Source organism: Asparagus officinalis, chromosome 1 (assembly GCF_001876935.1).
Source record: "Asparagus officinalis chromosome 1, Aspof.V1, whole genome shotgun sequence".
Taxonomy (NCBI): domain Eukaryota; kingdom Viridiplantae; phylum Streptophyta; class Magnoliopsida; order Asparagales; family Asparagaceae; genus Asparagus; species Asparagus officinalis.
The window spans coordinates 47,057,047-47,081,569 of record NC_033794.1 but is presented as its reverse complement, the minus strand read 5'-3'; the positions used below and the strand labels follow the sequence as shown (position 1 = coordinate 47,081,569).

At 40.0% G+C, this 24,523-nt stretch overlaps 1 protein-coding gene across 1 annotated transcript in view; it reads left to right on the top strand.

Annotated features, from left to right (window-relative positions):
• LOC109823589 (protein LIKE COV 1-like) overlaps window positions 17,553-24,523 on the top strand; it is a 12,179-nt gene continuing 5,208 nt past the window's right edge. The window contains exon 1 of the mRNA XM_020389870.1: window positions 17,553-17,765. Within this exon, the coding sequence (XP_020245459.1) occupies window positions 17,613-17,765 (153 nt within the window). The 5' untranslated portion in view covers window positions 17,553-17,612. The remainder of the gene's footprint in view (window positions 17,766-24,523) is intronic.

The window sequence follows — 24,523 nt, the reverse complement described above, 5'->3', positions numbered from 1 at the left end:
TTGTAATTAGCTCATTATCTATATCATCCACTATCTTGTTTAGATTGTTTACCCCTTGTGTTAGTTTACATATCCTATACATTTTACTTCACATACTCCAGATCATACTGCATCGTTTGGGATTCCAGCTGAGGTGACACAGGTTGGGGATCATTTAGATTTGGATGCAGATGATGAGTTGGTTGATTCGAGTGCAGCTGGTAGATGTAGTTTGGATATGGCCATTGGTTCACCTCAGGTGGAGGTGTTTGGTTCATTACAATTTGGGGCCATTTGGAGTTCTATCAGTCGTAGATTTGTTGATGAAGAATTGAGAACTCTTCTAGTTGATTGAGTGCCTTTGAAGGCTGTTGGGTAAACTATGTGAACGCTTGATTCCTTAGGCAAGAGGATACATAGGCAGTCATTTATGATGCAGCCGGTTTGGTGAGTTAATACCAACACTTGGAGTTTATTCGCATTCTCGTTTGGGTTCTCGACTTTTTGTGGATTGAGTTCGTTGTCGTGAATTTTTTTTTACTTCGTACTGGACGTAACAAGTGAGACATTATATTTAGTTGGTGTCGGCTTAGTTTTGGGAAAACTTCGCCGATGTGGAGAACTGCAGAAACGGCGAAAACATTATAGAAGATTAGGAAATTTGATGCGAGATAGGCATTTGAGTGTTTGTCGGTCGACCGCGAGCTTTAGCGTGGTTGACCGCAAATGTGCACGACTACAGGGTGTTTTTTCAGCTTTTCGGCCGGTCAACTGCGACGTCAAGTGCGGTCGACCTTGAACCCTGTAATAGATTTTGTGTTTTCTGTCGTTCTGTCCGGTCGACCGCGATAATTTCGGCGGTTGACCGCCAGTCGGTTTTGGGGATTGCAGTTTCCTATTCTGTTTGGGATTGCTGTTTGATATAAATTCAAATACACGCTTTATGGTTTCTTTTGGATTGTTTTTAGGGTTATTGGTGCACAGAAAAGAGAGGTCTTCCTGAACTATTGCTTAGGGTTATTGTTTGATAGATTGAGAGCTTTGTTTGTGAGATTAGTTGGTTTGTTTTAAGTGATTTGTAATCTCAGTTTATACTCTTCTTCTTATTAGTGAAAACTCATTCCCTTCTTGCCCCGTAGACGTAGGCAACTTGCTGAACCACGTAAAAATTGGTTGTTTGTGTTTGTGTCGTTATTTTGCATTGTTTGGCTTTCTCTCTCGGCGTTTGTGTTTGGTTCCTCGAAGCATAACAATTGGCTTCCGTGCACAACAAAGTGGCAGTTGCTAATCTCCATTGCTTACCTTTTGATCTCTCTAAAAGTCAGCCTCCAAATTGCCCACGAACTCTCCCGTCACACTCCATTATTAACTCGAGCATTGAATCTTGTCCAATATTTACTATTGTTAGTAAAGGATAATATATTATTCAAGATTGAGTTACCAATTCTGAAAGTTTTTTTGAGTTGTCAGACATTATCATAATTACCATCTTAATATGTTATATAACTGATAACATACATAGACGGAATTACCATCTCAATACACGTATTATAATAATAACTAATAACACAGCCATTGACTCAAATAGTTTTACACCAAATTTATGAGGACTGTCTCCTTGTTAAATTGATCATCATAGTATCCTTCTTACAAGTAAATATTATTAAATTCGTTTACTTAGAAACTAGAACAATCAAACAGAATAAAGCTGTTCTCAAATATTTCTATCTGGCATCTCTGACTTATACTCTTTCACTTGAAATTAAATCACTCCCAATAAGGTGAAAATCTTTTTATGTATCCTCACAGAAAGGAGACTCCAAACTAAAAAAAAAATTGTCAAACAAGGGATGAATGCTCCTTTTGTAATATAGAGCTAGAATCAGACAATCATCTTTTCTTTTCTTGCTCCTTAACCGAAGCACCATGGACTCTCTTTCTCTCATGCTTGCCTTTAGTGCAATGGCCTAACAACTTTGACACCCTACTTGCATCAAATGGAAGTTTCCTAATGGCAGACTCAAAACTTTGTGGAAAGTGTTCCTCCCTACCCTTTGTTGGTGTATATGGCACAATTGTAACAACTTTATTTTCAATGAAGTTCAGACTCAATCATATAAGTTTGCTTTTAATGTGACGCTCTTTATCTTATTTTGGGCAAGGAACTCAAACAACAAAAAAGCTAAAAGGTTTGTAGAATTGGTAGGGAACTAGGAGTCGAAGCTCTGCACCAAGACAACGCAGAGAATGCAGTCAGAGATAAGGTCATCTCCTAATTCTCATGTTCTTTACGTTACGATACTTTCTTCTTTCCCCTAAACCTTGTTGGCCTTCTTGTTTTGATGATGATTTACAAATAATTTACTACTAATGTTGTTTGTCTAGTGTTTGTGCATTCCTATGTTTTGTAGACAAACAACGTAGTTGGAGGATGGATGGATTGCGCCTACACGATCATATCAAGAGGAGGTTGGCGAATTGTGGAGTGAAGCATCGTACAATTCAAGTTCAAGATCCAAGTTTAGCTTCATCCGCAACGTGTACCAAGTTGAGCTCAATGAAGATCAAGATCAAGCTTGGGTAATTTAGTTTAGGATTTATATTATGTGTGTTTAATACATTAAGCTCAATATCTATACACACACATTTATTGGTTTCTTCGTATATATATATATAGTTATATATATATATATACATAAGTTTTGTTTTCTATGTATATATATAGTTATATATACATACATGTTTTGGGTTTTCATGTTTATAATATGAAATCACATATTTCATATTTACTATTGTGTTTTTGAAAACATTGCATAGAATATGCAATTTTGTGAAAATTCTATATTCTTAGTTTTTGGACTTAACAATAATCATATACATATTTTATTAAGTCTATATAATCATTGTGCAAAGTTTCAAAACATGGTTTATGTAGGCTGTCTAAAAATCACAATAGATAGCTGATCCCCATCAAACACCGATGATGAAAGTTATAATCTGACGACTTCCAGAATGTTACAATTTGAAGACTTTCATGTAGATTGCTAAATGTCACAATCTGACGACCTTCACGACAACTGATGGAAGCTCTAATCAAACAGCCTTCATAATCAACATCGGGAGTTACAATCTGACGACTCTCATATATCAGAGAGCTAAAGCAAAGATTACAAAATGACGATCTTTGCAACGCTTCGACAGAAAGAGACTACAAATTGACGGTCTCTTCAAATCAAGAAGTGAAAGTCCTCCCCGCGTACCAGCATCAAGATGCGCCGCGTTCATAGCCACGAACGCAGCTCCAACCGCTGCTCAACGCAGCTCCGAACGCAGCTCGAACGTAGCTCATCAACCGCTGTCGAACGCAGCTCATCAACCGCTGCCAAACGCAGCTCATCAACCGCTGCCAAACGCAGCTCCATCGCTGCCTAACGCAGCTTATCAACCGCTACCAAACGCAGCTCCATCGCTGCCCAACGCAGCTTATCAGCTCCAATCGCTGCCAAGCACAGCTCCAACGCAGCTCCAATCGCTGCCAAGCACAGCTCGAACGCAGCTCCATCGCTGCCCAACGCAGCTTACCAACCGCTGCCAAACGCAGCTCATCAATCGCTGCCAAACGCAGCTCATCAATCGCTGCCAACGCAGCTCTATCGCTGCACGACGTAGCTCGTCACAGCAGCTCTTTCCAATCACCGCCAGAACGCAAGTCAAGATTCTGACTCATTCGAACGTGATCGTAACAACTTCGAAGCTGTTCTCTACCCACGATATAGGGAGTGGTTTACATGGGTTGTTACACCCGATTAATGGGGTAACTAAACCCTTATTTAGGCGCGGATTATGGGGGCAGTTACACCCCTAATCCCCCTATAAATATCAACAAACTCAACAGAGTTAAGGATCGGATTTTTTATAATCAGTTCAGGGGTGGGGCGGTCTGTTGGAACTTCTTGATAGCGAAAAGAGGATCCTTCATCCTTCGGTTGGAGCTTTGGGAGATCGGCAACAAGAGCTTCTTCATCCTTGGCTTGAGAACCGATTCTCGGTTCAAATCAACTCTTTTTCAAGAGTTTCTAACTCATTCAGAGTTATCAACTCGTCCAGAGTTTCAAACTTGCCACGCAAGTTCTCCACAACGTCAAATCGTGAGGAGAAGATCATGTTCCAGTGAAACAAGACGTCGGATCGTCAACGAGAAGCAAACTCAACGCGAGCATTCGAGGGAGGCATCTCATCGCCACCGTGAAGAACCCAGAATTAAACAAAGGGGAGAATCCAGATCATTCTCTTCTCATTACAAATTTTTCCACAAACAAAAGATGGCGACTCCGCTGGGGATTAGCTTCTCTGACGAAGAAGTGGTGGCGCAATCCGATGTTCATCTCACTGGAACAACCGTCGAAACTCTCGTGGTAGAGTTTGATCAAGCCAAGTTTGAGGAGGCCCTCTCCTCCGGATCCCTTAGCCCCAAGGCTATGCGCAAGATCCACAAAGTCTCCAAAGAGACTAAAGCTCCAACTATTGCTCCTATGCCGAAGGAAGACCTCTCCTTTGGGCCAGATTGCTTGGACAGCCCCTCCTCTGATGGAGTGGGCTCAGCTTCAGCCAAACCCGCGCCAAGACGACGGGTATCGGGTCGAAAGATGTCCATTGAGGCGACAAACTTGATCAACACAGATGGTGGCGTCGCTGCAAAGGCCTTGAAGCAGGCTAAGAAGAACGCCGCTCGACGCAGGAGGAGATCCCTACGACGAGCACATCTCCGAGAATGTCGATCCTCAAGTCAACACGAGCTTCGTGTTTGTGAGCCTAAACGCGACCCTGTTTCTGTTTCAGAACGCAAGCCTCGCGTCTATGAGCCAACACATAGGCTCTATGTGAATAAGATTGAACGCAGCCCTAAATGGCGCGTTATACAATCGAAACGCAAAGCTCAGGCATACATTACTGAGCCAGAAAGCAACCCTCAAGGGAGCGTTACAAAACAAAAACGCAGGTCTCCAGACCGCATTAACCATCCTGAACGCAATCCTCAGCAAAGCATTCCAGAATCCAAATGCGGACATCAGACATGCGTTCGGGTAAGGAAACCCAATATAGAAAGTGGACAGATCCATGTTCACCAAGAGCCAGTCCTGTCCAATCGTGGACTGGGGGTTCCAGTTCAAACCTCACGATCGGTGAGTAATTCTCCTCGAATCTTTACAACAGATTTAAGAGAGTTCATATCGAGAGAAAGACCGATGCAACAAGTCATTCCTACGCTCCTCTCGGAATATCAATGCTGCTCATATGTGGCCAAACTATTGGTGTTCGACCAATTTACGAATGTTGCTTTTCCCAACCAACGACGATGTTCTCACAGGAAGAAGTCTCCAGAGACCGAATATCCTGAGGTCACTATCAATGTGATCGCCAGAGGGAAAGCCTCAGGTCCTAGTTCCGATGACTCTGAGACAAGTCGTTCGCCGACCGTCGAACATGAGCCATTCCCCCTGTCAACTATCGGAGGTTAGCCACAAGAACTAATTCCGATGATGAACACTCAGCCATTACGGAGTCTCAATCATCAAGCTCTTTCATTGGGCATGAGAGCTTCACCCACATGGCAGAACATTCTGAAGATCTTTCAAAGAGGGTTGCTGAGAAAGACGCCATGCTCAAATCACAGCAGAAGACCCTCAATGAACTCCTAGACCTGTTGACTCAACTCGTCGCAGACAAGACCAAATCTCAAAAGACATATTCGCCACCCAGGCAAGAATCTTCCCGGAGAGGAAAAACGTTTTCATCCCGACCTCACACAAGCGAAGGGAAGAGAAATGTGGTTGATGACACGGCTTCTGACCAAGAAGCCCACAACCTAGAATCTTCCTCTGATGAAGGAAGAGAGATGGAGAACGAGCAAAATCTCTAATCTGCCAAAATAGAAGAATTGGAAGCCCGCCTCAATGTCATTGCCAACAGAAGCGAGCTCCAAGAAGAGGGAGTTGTCAGACCCTATCCTGCCGAATGGGATGCAGCCCCTTATCCTCCAAATTTTGAGGTCCCGACGCTACAAACTTTTAACGGCACGGGATCACCGAACCAACATATCTATCATTTCAAGTCACAGACTGGGAATGTGATAACAAACGATGCCATACTGGCTCGATTGTTCATTGGCACCCTCAAGGGAGTTGCCTTTGAATGGTTCAGGAAACTCCCTGCCGGATGTATCCAAAAGTAGGAAGAGGATACAGAAGTCCCCATCCATACCCTCCTCGCCACTAAGCAGAAGAAGAGGGAGTCTGTCAAAACTTTCATCAAGAGGTTTCGAAGCATGGCTCTTCGATGCCCGACAGGTATGACACAGTCTACCTTAGTAGAGACCTGTCGACACAACTTGCAGACCAACCTTCTAGCACAAATGAGGGTTGCAGAATGCCGTTCTTGGAGACAACTAATCTCTCAAGGCGAACAGGCTCAAAAGATTATTGCCAGGATCAAAGCTGAAGAACCAAGTAGGCAGGATCAACTTGAGCAATCGGACCAAGCCCAATCTTCTCAGTCAGAAGAAGAAGATACCACGACCACTGAAGCCAATCATCTTCAGTAGGATGGTAGGTCCACCAAAACTATCACGTTAACCGTCACCTCTGATAGTCCTTTGCCTCCAAATTCTCCCACTAATCCTCTTCAAGTAGGATGGCGGGTCCACCAAAACTATCACGTTAACCGTCACCTCTGATAGTCCTTTGCCTCCAAATTCTCCCACCAATCCTCTTCAATAGGATGGCGGGTCCACCAAAACTATCACGTTAACCGTCACCTCTGATAGTCCTTTTCCTCCAAATTCCCCCACCAATCCTCTTCAAGTAGGATGGCGGGTCCACCAAAACTATCACGTTAACCGTCACCTCTGATAGTCCTTTTCCTCCAAATTCCCCCACCAATCCTCTTCAAGTAGGATGGTGGGTCCACCAAAACTATCACGTTAACAGTTACCTCTGATAGTCAAACTCATCAGATAATGGCCTACCAGGTGATGTGCCTCTATTCCTACTTCATGGATAGTGCCCCACTAGGTGATGTGCCTTGTCTACCTCTTTTTATTCCCCTGCTAAGTCTTAATCAAGACTGGGGGTTGGTTACTTGGAATCCATTGGATTAAGAGTAATAAATCTTTCACATCGTCGAGTTAATATTATGCTTCTGACGATCATCACCCCCACGGAGTATGAATTCAGTTTGCATCACTCCTAACTTGTCACGTTAACAATACACCTCTGACAATCAACTTATCAATCCTCTTTAATAGGATGATAGGTCCTCAAAATTGCTTAAATCGTAATCTTCCCCAGCAAGACACTAAGTCTTTAAAATCTTAGTATCAAAATTCATCGCTTCTGATGATAAACTCATTTAGCAATTCTCCCCAGCGAGATGCTAGTCCCCAAAAATCTTGTTCAAATCACAAGTACACAAATTCCTGTCACGTTAACATCATACCTCTGACAACCCACTTATCAATCCTCATCAATAGGATGATAAGTCCACAAAGTTGCTCCGATCGCAATATTCTCTTGTCACGTTAACACCATACCTCTCTGAAATTCACTTATCAATCCTCTTCAATAGGATGATAAGTCCACAAAGTTGCTCCAATCGCAACACAAATCCTGTCACGTTAACACTAAACCTCTGACAAAACCCACTTATCAATCATCATCAATAGGATGATAAGTCTCCAAAGTTGCTCCAATCGCAACACAAATCCTGTCGTTAACACTATACCTCTGACAATCCACTTATCAATCCTCGTCAATAGGATGATAAGTCCACAAAGTTGCTCCGATCGCAACATTCTCTTGTCACGTTAATATCAAACACCTCTGACAAAATCAACTTATCGACTCTCGTCAATAGAGCGATAAGTCTTCAAAGTTGCTCCGATCGCAACATTCTCCTGTCATGTTAACATCACACCTCTGACAAAAACCCACTTATCAATCCTCATCAATAGGATGATAAGTCCACAAAGTTGCTCCGATCGCAACATTCTCTTGTCATGTTAATATCAAACACCTCTGACAAAATCAACTTATCGACTCTAGTCAATAGAGCGATAGGTCTTCAAAGTTGTTCTGATCGCAACACTTTCCACTTATCGACTCTCATCAACGGAGCGATAGGTCCATAAAAATACTGTTAGGTTAACATCACACCTCTAACAGTCAAACCCCCCAATGAACTTGTTAATCCTTTTTCAACAAGAATAGCAAGTTTTCATTATAAAATTCCCAGTGGATTAGAGATTTTCTGAAATTATCCCAGTGATAATAAAGAAAGTTTATGAATTTCACTCTAAGTGAAAATTCACGCCAAGTTAATACTACACCTCTGGCACTTCTAATTTTCTTTCAGCGTTTCAAGTGAAAATATAACACAGGAAGAAACAACGACAAAATCTACGTATTCAATATCGTAGCATCAAAATCCATGCCTTTTACGCATGAGGGACTTTATCTCGATCCCTAATTAGAGATAAACCTACGCCTAACACGCGTTGTCGGTTAGTCGTTTCCCGTGAAAATGACAAAGTCTATGTATTCAAAATCATAGCATCAAGTCTAAGAGGGTTCATTCTCTTAGCACAACGTTACATGTGGAACGGACTTAGACAATCCACATGCTAGCCCGACTCAAACGGTAGTCGGTAAAGGCTTATCAAATCCGTTGATGGCTGAGGGTTTGCCAAAAATCCTATGCACGTTTGCAGGTCCATCAGCTTAATGGATGTGAGCCGAGACTTAAAACAGATGAGCCAAAGACAAGTCTCAAAGACTTAGTCAAAAATGCACGGAAGCCACTTCCATGTCTTAAGTCAAAACGTTGAGGTCAGACCCGCGATGCAAAAACCGAACGCCGAGGTCACACCCGTGTTCCAAATTCAACATGCAAGGGTGAGACCCACATCTCAAGTTCAAAATGCAGGGTCCACCCCCACATTCCAAAAACAGGATTATGGCGCATACCCTCACACAGGTCCTACGTGGCAAATCCCTTCAACCATGATGCCTTCGAAGCAAGTGCAGAGAACAAATCCTTTACCACAAGGAATCAACAGCTCCAAGATCAGAGTTGAGATCCAAAGTATTCCGAAAATTCGTCCCAGTCAACCGCGAACTTTCGAAAACTTTGGAGGGGGTTCTGTAGGCTGTCTAAAAATCACAATAGATAGCTGATCCCCATCAAAACACCGATGATGGAAGTTACAATCTGACGACTTCCAGAAGGCTACAATTTGAAGACTTTCACGTAGATCGCTGAAGGTTACAATCTGACAACCTTCACGACAACTGATGGAAGCTCTAATCAAACAGCCTTCATAATCAACATCGGGAGTTACAATCTGACGACTCTCATATATTAGAGAGCTAAAGCAAAGATTACAAAATGATGATCTTTGCAATGCTTCGACAGAAAGAGACTACAAATCGACGGTCTCTTCAAATCAAGACGTGGAAGTCCTCCCCGCGTACCAGCATCAAGATGCATCACGTTCATAGCCACGAACACAGCTCCAACCGCTGCTCAACGCAGCTCCGAACGCAGCTCGAACGCAGCTCATCAACCGCTGTCGAACGCAACTCATCAACCGCTGCCAAACGCAGCTCATCAACCGCTGCCAAACGCAGCTCCATCGCTGCCCAACGCATCTTATCAACCGCTGCCAAACGCAGCTCCATCGCTGCCCAATGCAGCTTATCAACCGCTGCCAAACGCAGCTCCATCGCTACCCAACGCAGCTTATCAACCACTGCCAAACGCAGCTCCATCGCTGCCCAACGCAGCTTACCAACTGCTGCCAAACGTAGCTCATCAATCGCTGCCAAACGCAGCTCATCAATCGCTGCCAACGCAGCTCTATCGCTGCACGACGCAGCTCGTCACAGCATCTCTTTCCAATCACCACCAGAACGCAAGTCAAGATTATGACTCATTCAAACGTGATCATAACAACTTCGAAGCTGTTCTCTACCCACGATATAGGGAGTGGTTTACGTGGGTTGTTACACCCGATTAATGGGGTAACTAAACCCCCATTTAGGCGCGGATTATGGGGGCAGTTACACCCCTAATCCCCCTATAAATATCAACAAACTCAACAGAGTTAAGGATCGGATTTTTTATAATCAGTTCAGGGGTGGGGCGGTCTGTTGGAACTTCTTGGCAGCGAAAAGAGGATCCTTCATCCTTCGGTTGAAGCTTTGGGAGATCGGCAATAAGAGCTTCTTCATCCTTGGCTTAAGAACCGATTCTCGGTTCAAATCAACTCTTTTTCAAGAGTTTCTAACTCATTCAGAGTTATCAACTCGTCCAGAGTTTCAAACTTGCCACGCAAGTTCTCCACAACGTCAAATCGTGAGGAGAAGATCATGTTCCAGTGAAACAAGACTTCGGATCGTCAACGAGAAGCAAACTCGACGCGAGCATTCGAGGGAGGCATCTCATCGCCACCGTGAAGAACCCAGATTTAAACAAAGGGGAGAATCAAATTCATTCTCCTCTCTTTTATAATCAGGAAATCCAATTGTAACTGAGATTAAAGGAATACAAATCAATTTTCCTTCGTTTCTTTTACTGCAAATTTTCCACAAACAGTTTAGCCAAAATATCAAAATTCACATGTTTACTTTTTTGTGTTTTGGACTATTTTGCAAAATGATGATTTTTCACAAATGGGAAATGCAATTTGGAAAATTCTTTTTGTAACATGTTTTTTTTCATGTTTATATACATTTCCCAAAGTTTCATATCCAACGGCTATATTTTTTACCGTTGGCTTGGGGCTGTTTTGTCTTTTGCTTGGGTTTTTGGCTGAGTTGTGAGAGGGTATAAATACCCCATTGTCTTCAACTCTCAAACCAATTAAGAAATGTTTTAAAAGAAAAGAAAAGTTTAAGCAAGGGTTTAGGGTTTTACTGTTTGTTTTGAGTTTGGGTTTCTGTTTACAAAGGAGGAAGTTTTCACTGCAGATTGAGGGATTCATTCTCAATCCCCTTCATCCTCTTCTTTGTGTTCTTAGAGAAGTTTTCTAACTCTTTTCTCTAGCAATTTCATTATTGATTTTCATATTCTTATTATTGCTAGTTTGCTATTTGAGTTAGATTTTATTTTACTCATTGTTACACACACCCACATTGAGCTTTTAGTATTTACATACATAGTATAGTTGGGTGGTGAGAGATTGTAACTTTGAGTTGTGCTTAAATGAGTTCTCATCTATTGTAGAGAACAAATTTATATTTGTTACATTGAGAGTTGTGTAAGGTTTTCGATGAGCTAGAAAACCGAGTGTGTTGTGAAGTTTTCGGTGAACTAGAAAACCGAGTGTGAGGAGTGAACGTTGTTCGGTGAGCGTTAAAAACCGACACTGTGAGGTGTAAACATTGTTCGGGTGAACGTAGAAAACCCGGTTGTGATAGTGGATTTCTCCCCGGGAGTGGGGAGCGGAGACGTAGGACGGAAGGTCCGAACTCCGTGATCATATTGCTTGTTTGAGTTTGTCTTTGGCGTATTTGTTTTTGCATTTATTTTATATCGCCAATTGTGCATCACTCATTTATTTCATCCACTATCTTGTTTAGATTTTTTACCCTTGTGTTGTTTATATATCCTTGCATATATCTCTATCATATAGGATATATCTCATTGTTCATATTGCTTATCCTAGCTTATATTCTTGTTGTATTTCATACTTGCTAGGATAACTTATTAATTAATTTTAATTGGCGTTTAATCGGATTAGATTAGCATAAGACCCTAATCACCCCCCTCTAGGGTCTAACAGCGGGCTCTCCTGGAGAGAGGGGCATCTGCACAAACTACAACGGCGTGGCCGCGCCAAGGTGAACAACTGTCTCTTCCGAAGAGGGGGCCTGCGAGGGTCATTTGGCAACCCATCTGGCGACCTTTTGCCCTATGTTCTTGTCCTTCCGATCGGCCTTGATTGGTTTAGGGGAGATAGGACTCCCTACCATGACTCGGACAATGTCCTCAGGCGTGGTGGCCTCGATTGCTTGGGGTCGGACCCTATGCCCAACTCTGTGACGTTTGCAGGATGCACTTCCGTTAGAGGAAGAGGAAGACAAGTACTCTTCATACTTAGTCTGGTCGAACTCGATTACGAGGGACTCCATGGTTGTCCCGATAGCAACCTTGTTGAACTACACTACCACCATTTCGGTTGAAGAAACGGTTCCTCCCACTATGGTCGTTATCTTCTGTAGGTGTAAAAATTAATTTTTTGAAGTAGGGATTTCATTTGTATTGATAAGAATAGCTTATTACAAACTAATGAATCAAAGTTATAACAGAAACGGAGGGAATGCCCTCCTTATTTAACATGGGGTCTTTGGTAGCAATAGGCCGCTTCGCTCAGTTCTCGCACCAAGTTTGCTTCCCTTGGATGATCCGATCGAGGTTGCAGGTGAGCTTCAGTATGTAGTAGAAGCTCGTGTTGATCGAGTTTGGACCTCCGAGCTCAATGGCGATCAAGGCCGAAAGCTAGATGGAGACGCTACAGTGCAAGATCAATGCAAAGAGCCAGTCGTCAACTCTGTTGGGAGTTTAGAGCTAATGGTCCAGCTAACTGATTGAATCAATTAATAGACTACGAACCTCCTTCCTGTAGCTAGGAGAGGCCCTTAAATAGCAGAGCGACGGCGTGGTCGCTCCCTTGAATCATGGGATGTGACCATGTACTGTTGAGAGATGTCATGCCTCTCACTTGTACTGTGAGCGGGTGCTTGATGGGCTCGGAGCACTGTACTCCTCCCCTTCACGTCGCGGGAGTTGGGAAGGCCCATCCCTGTACGTGATAGTATCGCTGCCAGGTACCCTGGCAAATTTGTTAGTAACCTAGCTGACGGCTTGAACGTACAGGCGAGCTCGGTCACTTGAACGAACTTAACTCGTGCCGGTGAGTCAAGTATGCAGGCGAACCTCCGATCATCTGGTGATGCAGGCGCACCTTGACTCATGTAGGTGAGTCAAGTATGCAGACGGGTTTGTCGACTATGTGGATTTGACTGGCCACTCATACCATGAGCGACTGCTTGATGGGATTGGAGTACTGTGCTCCCTCCTTTATCGTCGTGGGAGATGGGAAGGCCCATCCATGTATGTGATATTGCAGCCTCCTAGTACTCAGGTGAATTTGTTGGTCGCCTGGCGGATTGCCTGAACGTGTAGGTGAGTTCGGCTCGTGAGTAGATTTGGTTTATGCGGGTGATTTTCTGGTCACCTAGCGGATCCCCTATTTATGCAGACGAGTTCAGCGATCGCGTTGTCCTGACTCGTGCTGGCAAGTTAAGTACGCGGGTGAGTTTCTATCATCTGGTAAAATCAACTTTTGAGGAGACCTGACTCGGGCAGGCGGTCAAGCGTACAGGCAAGTTTTTAGGTCCTCCTATTGTCAAGGTAGTTTTTATAGCCTACAAGGTGCATTTATGAGGGGCCACTAATGAGTAATTATTGACATGACGTTCTGACATCAAAAAAGATCGTGTGTCAGTGTTGCCTTGATTCCTGAACAGAGATTGCGTGCTAATTAAAATGAATGGAACTTCAGTTCTAGCACAGTCGCCTCGAATTCTAAAATCCCTCCCAGCTATCTATCGATAGCCGTGCATACCATTAGGATCTTGACGCGTGTCGACCTTTTTTCTATACATGCGGTCATCCTTAGATGGGGAAATTTTACTTGCTCTTGAAACCCTTAAATTTTCTTCTATAGTCTGAGCGATTTTCAGCCATTTTTTCATTCTTCTCCGATGGTCATCAAATCAATGGCATCTTCGTCTTTGGTAGCTCGAAACAAGGCTCAAATTAATCACATCTGAAAGTTCCACTCAAAGGTACAAACAGTGTTGCTAGAGACTTATTATGATAACTTCGATATCCCTCAGGCATTCACTCAATCAGTGCCAGTGAAAGGTAAGGCCTTGTGCAATCACGACAAAAACATTGCTCCAGTGTATCTCAAGCACTTAGAGTACAACCTCCATCTTTCGCTCCACACTTTTCTTTGTCGCATCTTCAAAGCTTTAAGAGTTTCACTGTGGCAGATGAAGTTGAACTCCATAACTACTCTAGTGAAAGGTAAGGCCTTGTGCAATGACGATCTCCTTTGATGGTTGATCCCTTGATCGAAGGAGATTCCTACATATATACAACACGTTAGAGTATCTAAGTTGGGTTCTTCGGTGATTTCTCCGATGATCAAGTTAGTTATGATCTAAAGTGAAGAAATGAACTAATATAGTTCTCTCTAAGTGTGCGGAATTTGCACGTCTTTGGTTAGTAGGTGATGTGTCTATTTATACCAAGCTAATGAGGGTATTTATATAATCTCAGCCGAGTTCATGTAATCAGCTTAGTCAGCTGATACCTTTACAGGTATTGGCTTTGGGGGTTCGAGTCACCCTTGTGATTAATGTGACGGTAATAGAGGGTTCCAGGTGCTAACATAGTCAGATAAGTCATTAAGATTTTTGGCGAGGAGTTAATGATGACTATAATCGTGCATTTAATGTGATGGTGATTAGGTGTTAGCGAGAGTTTCGAGAGTGATCGCCTTTCATCTTGTCTTTGCCAGAGGGCTGAGAAAAAATGCTTTTTTTCTCGACCATCGAGGGAGACGAGAATGGACTCCTTTCCATCTCGACCTTCGACGAAAATGAGAAGGGATGCCTTTCATCTCGGCCTTCATGGAAGACGAGAAGGCAGTGTGTCTAGGTTGAGTCGGTGTGTAATCTGCTTTAGACAAGTGTCAGCTAGTTGAATGTGATTACCACTTGCTTATTTTTATGGTACAATACAACCAAAATTTTCCTATTATTATTCTAATTTCCTAAAATTCACTTTACACAATTAAATTTAATATACGACACATGCATCTAATATTAAAAAATTCAACGTGGCATGGCAGTAGCAAAGATGTTTTCATATAATATGTAGTGACATTATTGTTACTTGCATTATATAGTGTAAGTGTAAATATTTTTTTAGAAATTTTTAATTTTCCAAGCTCTTTCATTGATAAATTTGCAACATTTACAATTGTATGCGTATCTTCACATGACATAAAAGACAACTCTTTTATTTATTTGCCAAGTGGCATCAATCAATTATGTTGTGCTACACAAAAAACGAATTTGTGTTTTAGATGTCCAAATATCAGAAATTAGAGAAAATTAATAATTTAAGCTTTGAAAATTAAAAACTAATTTTATTTTCTCAATAATATCTCATAATATTCACATTAACAAGTTTGGCAAGAAATTTTTGAAAAGCGGGATAAAAACCATCACAAATTATTTCTTCAAATTCATCATTTTCTATATTTTAAAAAGCATATTTTTAAGTACAACAAACATGATGACGCATTTCCTAGTTTTAACTGCATCATAAGTGAATGTATTGAGGCTACCGGAGGATGATGGTCACGAGAGGAGAGATTGGCGGACGTCAAGTTGGGTTGGTCCTTGCTCTTTGCGATAGGTTAGACTATGACATCTGCCGCATATGGGAAATTTCACATTGACGTCAATAGTAGCTCCATTATTATCTTTTATTTCAATCTTCTTAAAGAGGACTAATTTCAGAAGTTTGACTTGGAGTTGTATTCTCATCTTTAAAGATTTTAAAATCGGAGAAGGTAGCCATTAGAAACTTTGAGAGAATTAGAGGGTTGGAAGAGAGAATTAAAGAGTATTAGGGAGAATTTGAGAGTAATAGAGACAATCGGAGAGAAGAGTATGAGTTTTTGATGAAAAACCAAACGAAAATCCCCCTCTATTTATAGTGGTAAGCCCCTAGTCAAAAGATCAAAATACCCTAAATTTTGACCTTTTTGACCGTTTTTAGGGTTATTTTGATTAAAATACACCAAGCTAGCCGTTTTAGGCTGTTTGGGTCTACTCGGTCCTGAGTAGGGCTAGGCGGCTCAATCGGACCTGGCCTTTTATAGCCATTCATCTATAAATTCCGAGCCTAGTTTGGCTACCGCGCTCCCAACTAATCGTTTACCTAGTTGTTGGCGGCTAGCGGGTGCGGATCCAGGCTGGATAACTCGGCCCAGCCCGGATATTTTACCCAAAAGACGCCCTCTTCGGATCAGGCCGTGTCAAGCTAGGATTTTGGGAGAGATGTCCATGTCTCAACCAGGACCCCGGCCGAGTTTTGGCCTTTTGGCTTAGAGCCGGACATAGACTGGACATGGCCGGTAGGATTTTTAGGCTGGCTTATGTGGAGAGATGCATGAATTTGGTTTGCGACTAATACCAAGGGAAAATAAAAGAAATTTAATATTACCAAATTTATCAAAGTGTCCAGTTTGATAATTAGGTCGACTCAAAACAATCATAGAGGTTAGCACATGACTGTATCTAGGTCTAGTATAGTTGAAGTGCATAATTTTCATAATTTTCCCTCTTATTATCATCTTCATTATTATTTTCTCCCTTTAGACGGTCAGCTATCGAGAGAGAAGTCACATGAGTGACAGATAAAGACCCTCCCATTTCTATTTGCCTACGTATGCGTCCCAGTTTAGTCGTTAGTTATTTGCACAATATAAAATGAAAGGGGTTTTTATATCACATTAGACCCTCACAAACTTTCTTAATTGTATGTAAAGCCCATAAATTATCATAATTCTAAATTAAGAACTAATCCTTAAAGTTGTTTCAAAAAACACTTGGTGCTTAGATTCGATTGTTGTTAATCCTTTTCACTGTTGAATATACTTTTTTTACTTGGAAGATTATGCTCTTGAGAAAGATAATAAATAGATTTTAATCTCTTTTTTTTAGCTGTCTCCCTTTCGTCCTTTCAAATATGTAATTCTCTCCTTTTCCAACTTTTCTCGTGGTCTCTTCTTTTCGCAATTCTCTCTTCCCTCTTTCTCCATTAATCTCTTTATTTTATCTGTCATTATCTTTTGTTTAGGGCAAAAAAGCTCACTCTAAGAAGACTAATGTGGTTTTATCAAGAAAAATGAATGAGAACTTTTTATTTAAAACAACTTAAAAGATTTGACGGTGTAGTATAGAAATATGAAGATTTAGGCCTGTAGGGAGTCTGATGATGAAAGATAATGAAAGATAATTGAACCATCAGCTCTGTTTGAGAACTCCTTTTGAGAGGGGTAATAGAGAGGAAGTTGATTCGATTAAGGTGAAAAATTAAGAGATTTTGTTTCACTCCAAGCGTAATTGAAGGGAAGAGAATTGTCGAAGAAAAAGATTGTCCGTTTTACCATCCGAAGATGAAATTCAATTATTAAGATTGTGAAAATTCATTATGTTTTCTCTATGAAAGTTCCCAAGCAGTGCGAAATAAATCCCCATTTTTTCTCCTCACCAAAATTTCAAATGAGATTTGTGTTTTTTCTTGTCTTTACTCTTTTTCATCAAATTCCGAGCTCTCGGTGATGTCCCAATCACAATGTTAGGGCCCAATATAAAATAAGCAAAGGCTTGGGGGTTAACAAGCAAAATAGCAAAACGCCAACAGAGAACCCGACTAAAGAAAACTAAAAAAGAAAGGGCTTCGGCAGGGCAACTAAAAGCAAACAAGCGATGGGCGACGACAAGTCGCCGGCTTCGAACTCGATGGCGATCAGAGAGAGAGATCGAGAGCTTCTGATTCCGGTGGCCGATGATCCCGCCGACGATTCGGACTCCAACAAGCCGTCCTCCTCCGCCGCCGGCCATCATCACTCTGGGAGAGAGGTCAGTGTTATTAGCTACCTAGGGTTTTCTTTTTCTTTGATTCTGTTGTGTTACTAGCTAGCTAGGATTTTTTCCCCTTTGGTTCTGTTGTTAAATTGATTTAAATTTGTGGGCGCTAGTTGGTATTTGGGGAATTGGGTTGCTGATGCTTGAGGGATTGTGCCCCCTTTGCTGATTTAGGGAAGTGGGTAACTTTTATTTGTTCTGTTGCCAAAAATTTAAAATTTATTGTACATAATTTCAAGAGTTCTTGGGATGGGTTTGCGCATGTAGACATTGACTTAATTGTTGAGTCACCTTCAAAGTCTTGAGTAGCAACCCTAATTTTAGAAACTGTGGAATTGATACTGACTACTGGAAAATCTATCTAACCTACATCTTAATCCTTATAATAAAAACTACGCCATCAAGATTAGTTCATCTCGTCTACCATTACACAGAAAATGTGAAGGTTCTAGGGTTAAAATATGAAGAAAATGCACAATAAGAAGGTGGAATGTTTGTATAACAAATAATTTGAGAAGTTCCTATTTGGCAGAAACAATCGTTGGAAGCAACTGCTTGACTTTCATAGAAGATGAATTTGAGAAACTATATTTAGTTCAACTTTTGATTGGTATCTAGGTTATAGTATTATCTGAAAACATTGGTTATTGTTTTGTTGGTAAGCTTGTGAAGACTAGCTTACACTTGAATGCCAATACTTCGGATAGGGGCTGCTTTGTTATTTTCCTTGTAGAAGCCGACCTTGATATTTCATCAGATGTTGAGTGAATGAACTCTAAAAGACAAGTGTTGTAGAACAACACAAACAATTCCTTGTAGGAGATTGTGTACATCAATGAGAAAGATAACAAGATTTAGGATTTGACAAGTGTCAAAGGACCCTATCGCTGCATCAAAACTTCAAAGTTGCAGTGTGATTTGAGAGTTACAATTTTGGGTTATTCTTATATTGGTCTCCCAAATCTTAGGTAATTTTAAATAAGATAAGTCCCCCAAATATGAGTTCAACTCAAATAAGAAAATGTTTACGATTTCTATTATTAACTGGGGTTGAGTTAATACCCCCACCTACTCTAATTAAGTGTAGTTAATTAGAGGGACAAGGGTTGATTTGGGATTCCTTTTGTTTTCCCCTCTTAACTTTGAGCCCAAATCTCCTCAAACCTGAAAGTGAAAAAGCATTGTGATTATTACCTCAATATTCTTATGTACTAGAGCATCTCAAAACTGATCTAGCTTTAAGTTGTCAGGCTCCTTGAGTATCTAATAGGTGATATCTTGTTTTCACTTGGGAGATATTTTGTTTTCACTTGGACATGGGTATAAGCCCAGTTTGAAGGAATGTATTGGTTTCTGAGTGTAGAGCCATGAAAGTATGTCTCTGTTTGGGCTAGACTAATAGCAGGCACACATCTTTTCATGCTCAAATCTTCCTTCGTTGTCTGAAGACGACATATAAGAAGCTTGAAAACACTGAAATCCAATAGTGAATAGGGAATTTCAGTAAGAACAAAAAAACCAAAGAATGGAGTGCAAGATTGGAGAAAAGTTGGAGGGTTTTTATTTGGCAATGGGTCATGAAAAGTAGTCATTGAGGGTTATTTTGTAATTATTTGAAGAAGATGAGGGATTAACAAGCAAGTTAACATAGTTGGGCTAATGTGTGGTTACAATAAAGGATAAACATCGTAGGATCATGATCATCTATATGAGACAACTTAATACATTTGGTGGACTTCTTTTAAATATTAATGATTCGCAGGTCTTATTTAAAAATACCTAAGATGTTGGGGCAAATATATGAAAAATCCTAGAAAATTCATATCTAACAAGCTCTTGCAGGGTGAGCGTCATTTTTATGTGTCAAAACCAAGGTTTCTTGGTATTATGTCAAAGGACCTGCCACTACACTAAAACTTCAGTATTGTGATAATGTTGAGGTTTATAAATTTATATATAACACTAAGAAGATGAGATAACATGGACTATCACACAAACAGTGGGGATTTTGGCCAGATTGTCGTTGTATTTAATTCCCTCGTGAAAGCCTATTAGGTCTTAGTCTCCCTAAAGGCATAAACCCTTTCTGGAGCCTATAAGTTCCCATGGTGAACTGCTTTGTGGATTTAGGGGAATATTCCATCAAACTTAACCTTTGGACTTATGGGGTGTTTAGTAAAATCTTCCCCACTAACCAGTTTGTTGAAACTAACTTGGTTAAGGACTTCAATTTTGCTTGACTAATGTTGAGTCAGGATTGAACCTTATATTGTTAGTTCAAATTTTGGCCCTTAAGCAAGCTAGGGTTAGACCACTTGCCTGTGTCAGAGATAATCTGGTCAAGGTCTTAACTAGGTTAATAGGCATTTGCTAAAGTAAGCCTTAGATTTACAATTCTACTATTTTTTTCCTGTTGTTTTTATTATTTAAAAGAGCTTTCTACTCAAATGAGATGGGATAAAGAACATAAGAGGTTATGATGCTCAAAATCCCTAATAGAAATATAGACTAGTAGATAGAGTGTAATAAAAATCTTGCTGCAATCTCTTTGATCCCTAACTGCTAACATGATGTGTCACCAGTCCCTTGTACGAGGAAGAATAAGTTGCATGATGATGAAATGTTAAAAAGAGAGGTATTGAGATTAGAATATTTTTTTAAGCAATAGATTTTATAGAAATACAACTCAACTATGTAAATGAAAAGTCTGAGAGAGAGAGAGAGAGGGGTATTAGGCTTAGAATATTTTATTAATTTTTAAAGAGATTTTGTAGAAGTATAGCTCGGCTACATAAATGAAAAGTCATACGCTATCATCAAGTCTTTACATTAGCAATCCTTTCTTACTTTAATTGTAAAGTCTCTTCATTCTCAAGTCGCTATTTGACTATTCATTAGGTTGAATAGACTAGGTAAAATGTTTGTCTTCAAAATAATAATACCGAAACATGTGTTTTTTGTCATCTTTTCCTAGTCCGGGCAGGTTAGAGGAAAAGCCTATGCTAGTGGTGACTTGTCATAGTGTGAGAATTCACTACTAGCAATTAATGCTAGCTTGTCTTTAAAATATTGAACACGTGCAATTAATGCTATAATATTTTTTATTTTTATTTCTAGCCTACATGATGACTGGAATGAAATGTTGTCGTGCAATTAATATAATCTATCAGAAGTTAATAAATTGAACAAAAAAATAGTCTTGCATACTAATATGAAGCAAATTATATGAACCGGGAAACTAAATAATTTAATGTTTAAGGAGATTGACAGAATAATATGAAAGATTTAGGAACTAATATCTATAAAACCCAAAATAAAAAATATTAAATTCTATAAAAGAAGAGATTTAGGTTGCCAGACAAAGTTTATAAATTATCAAATAAACTATTTGTTCTTCTAAATATTTATTCTTTTGATTGTACTGATTTCCTTGAAATCCAAGGAACTTATAGAGTTAGGTAAAAGAGAATATTTTGTTGATGAAATTTTTTGTTAGTTGTGACTTGCAAGGTAATAGAAGGATATGCTAGCTAGTGCTACCAATTACCAAAGCTTTTACAACTTTTTTTTTAAATTTTTATATCTAAAGCGAAGATCCTCTTCCACCATTAAGTTACCCACACATGCTAGAATCAAAGTTAGAACTCAATGATATGATAGGATCAATGCTTTGCATATGTTAAATCATGCGGTATGGTCAGTGCACTAGTGACAAGTGACAACACTCCATTCTAGTAATCATGTAGATCATAAACCAAAAAAAACTATTATAGCATGAATTGTACGTGCTTAGTCTTTTGAAGACGACCTAGCATTAATTAAACATGCTTAGTATTTTGAAGAAGAGCTAGCATTAATTGCTAGTAGCGACTTGTCAAAGGGACAAATTGCTACTAGCACAAGCTTTTTCTCTAGCTTGCCCTGACCAGGAAAAGATGATGTAAAACACGTGATCAGTATCATTGTTTTAAAGGCGAGCCTTTTATCTAACTTAATGAATAGTCACATAGTAATTTGACAATAAAGGGACTTTTTGACTAAAGTAATATAGGTTAACAATGTAAGAGACTTGATGATTTTTCCTTCACGCAATTGACATGTGCTTCTATAAAATCTCTTCAAATGATTTAAAAATATTCTAACCCCAATATCTCTCTCTTCGACTTTTCATTAACGCACCAGAGTTGTGCTTTTATAAAATCCCTTGTTTAAAAAATAGTATAACCCTAATACCTCTATCCCTCTTTTCTTTCTCCCTCTCTGACATTTCATCACTATGCAACTCATTCTTCCTTGTTGGAGTGACAAGAGACACATTATGTTAGCAGGTAGAGATCAAGGAGATTGTAATAAGATTTTGTTTACATTCTTTCTATCAGAATATATTTCTACTATGGGCTTGAGTCTCAAAGCATGTTATGTTCTGTTGACTACTGTTGGGCAATTTGCGCATGGCTTTCGGTGGAAGCAGCATTGACAACTTTGTATAGTTGGCAGTGTCATGTTTTTATCTTCTTCGGAGATTTTAAATTGCATGCGATGGAATTATCCTTTTTGGCCTGTGTGCAATTTAACAAATGTGGGTGCTATTTAAGTTCTATGAATTATGCATATGCATATATCAGAAATTTAGGTGCAAGAAGAGAAGTAGATTGTCCCTAAGGTTTTAAATGTTAGATATCGGGTTCATGTCGGGTGGACTAAAATTCATGTCGGATAACGTAAATAAAAAATATATCGGAGGACATAAAATAAATATTGGATTGGCATATTGGATGATGTGCATGTGTAATATAATATCCTAAATGAAATCTAAACCGACATTGAGAAAGAAACAAAAGGTATTTGATCGTTTGGCCCTTGAAAACTTGAAACCTGCAGCTTCCACAATCTGAGTTTGACAAAAAAATTGATAATCAGAGCATTTTTTTAGGGGGTGGGGGACAGTGAGAGAGGGGGAATGAAAGAGAGAAGAAAGATAGAGAGAACAAGAGAAAGACGTACCAGTGATTTCTGGAGCTCTGATGCAACGATTTTGAGTTATTGGTCGGGATCTGTGGTGATAGGGAATACGACAGAGAAGAAGAGCAGCTACTACCTTTTTTTGCCCTAATTTGTGATGCTATCAGGTGTATTTGGGAACCAAAGCTGAAAATAAGTCGAGGGGTTTGGGTTTTGGGTAAACAAAATAAATCATATCGGTCGATTTTTTAAAGCTGAAAAATCGGCTGATATATCTACCATCTCGCCCCCAATGTCTGATGTGGGCCTGAAATCCGCAATCCGCCATCAAAATAGCATATCCATGGCACTCGTTCCCTCAACCCGACATTTCGACATTTACAACACTAATTGCCCCGTCTACGAGGCAAAATGATCACATATGCCCCATGGTGAACTGCTTTGTGGATCGGGGGCTTGGTCAGATTATTAGTTCCACGAGGAGGATGCACAACTCATTTTTGTGAAGGTAGCTTGATTTGTTGGTTAACTTGGGTCTATAAGGTTAGTTGAAATGCTGCCTGCTGGTAGCATGATGATATTTGGCTGACAACTAGCTATATTTGATTTTATGTGTGTTGCACGCTCTATTATCCATGCAGGATGACATATGATCTTCATAAAAAATGTTATTTGGTTCTTCCAATCTCACATAACTTGCTCCTGATAAATAATGGGGCTTGTGGTCAAATTAGCTGCTTGTTCAATTGGGTTTATTGAAATAGGTGATTTGAGTAGAGAGTGACAAAAATCAATTATATTTTTGTTTCACCTAGTTTGGTAAATATCTTTTATATCACGTTTGGTTGGGTATGTTACAGATAAACATGTTATTACATCCAACATCTATTGCTGACTTGTTGCAAGACAAGAAATTAGTTAGTGATATTTGTGATATTTAATGGCGGAGTCTAGTAATTTGCTCGCGAAAGTGATAATGTCACTGCTAGACAATGAACGAAAAGGTGGAATGTTTGCAGAACAAATAATTTGAGAAGTGTTCATTTGATAAAAGCAATTGTTGGAAGGAACCTACTGGAGTTTCGCAGAAGATGAATTTGGGAAGCTATATTGGATTTTAACTTTTGATAATGTATCTAGGTTCTAGTATTATCTGAACCATTGGTGATTGTTTTGTTGGTAAGTTTGTGTAGTCTAGATTACACTTGAATGGCAATGCTTCGGATAGAGACTCTGCTTTGTCATTTTCCTTCTAGAAGTCGACCTTGATATTTTCATCATATGTTGAATGAATGAACTCTAAAAAACAGGTGTCGTAGAATGGTGTGAACAATTCCTTATAGGACATTGTGTACAACAATGAGTAAGCAAGAGTTTTGACTTGATAAGAAATGAGCATGGACTATCACCCAAATGGTGGAGATTTTGGCTAGATCATTATCCTGTTTGATTCCCTCTTCAAAGCCCATTAGATCTAAGTCTCCCTGAAGGCATAAATCCTTCAAGAGTTTTTTTCCTTACTGGAGCCTATAAGCATAAAATATTTTCGTGATTGAAGCAAACAAGTCTCTTCGAGGATGTAGTAGTGGTGGTAATTCGACCAAATGAAAAGCCATATAGTTGATGCTGTTGTTAGAGAAGGCATGCTATTGAATGGGAAGGATTGGAATTAGCTGTTGACTGATGTTGTTAAACATTTTTTCATTGCCATTGTTCTATTTCTCACTATTATGGTTTCTTTCTGGATTTTACCTAATGTGCCGATGCGCTTCACATCAGTAAAAGATAAT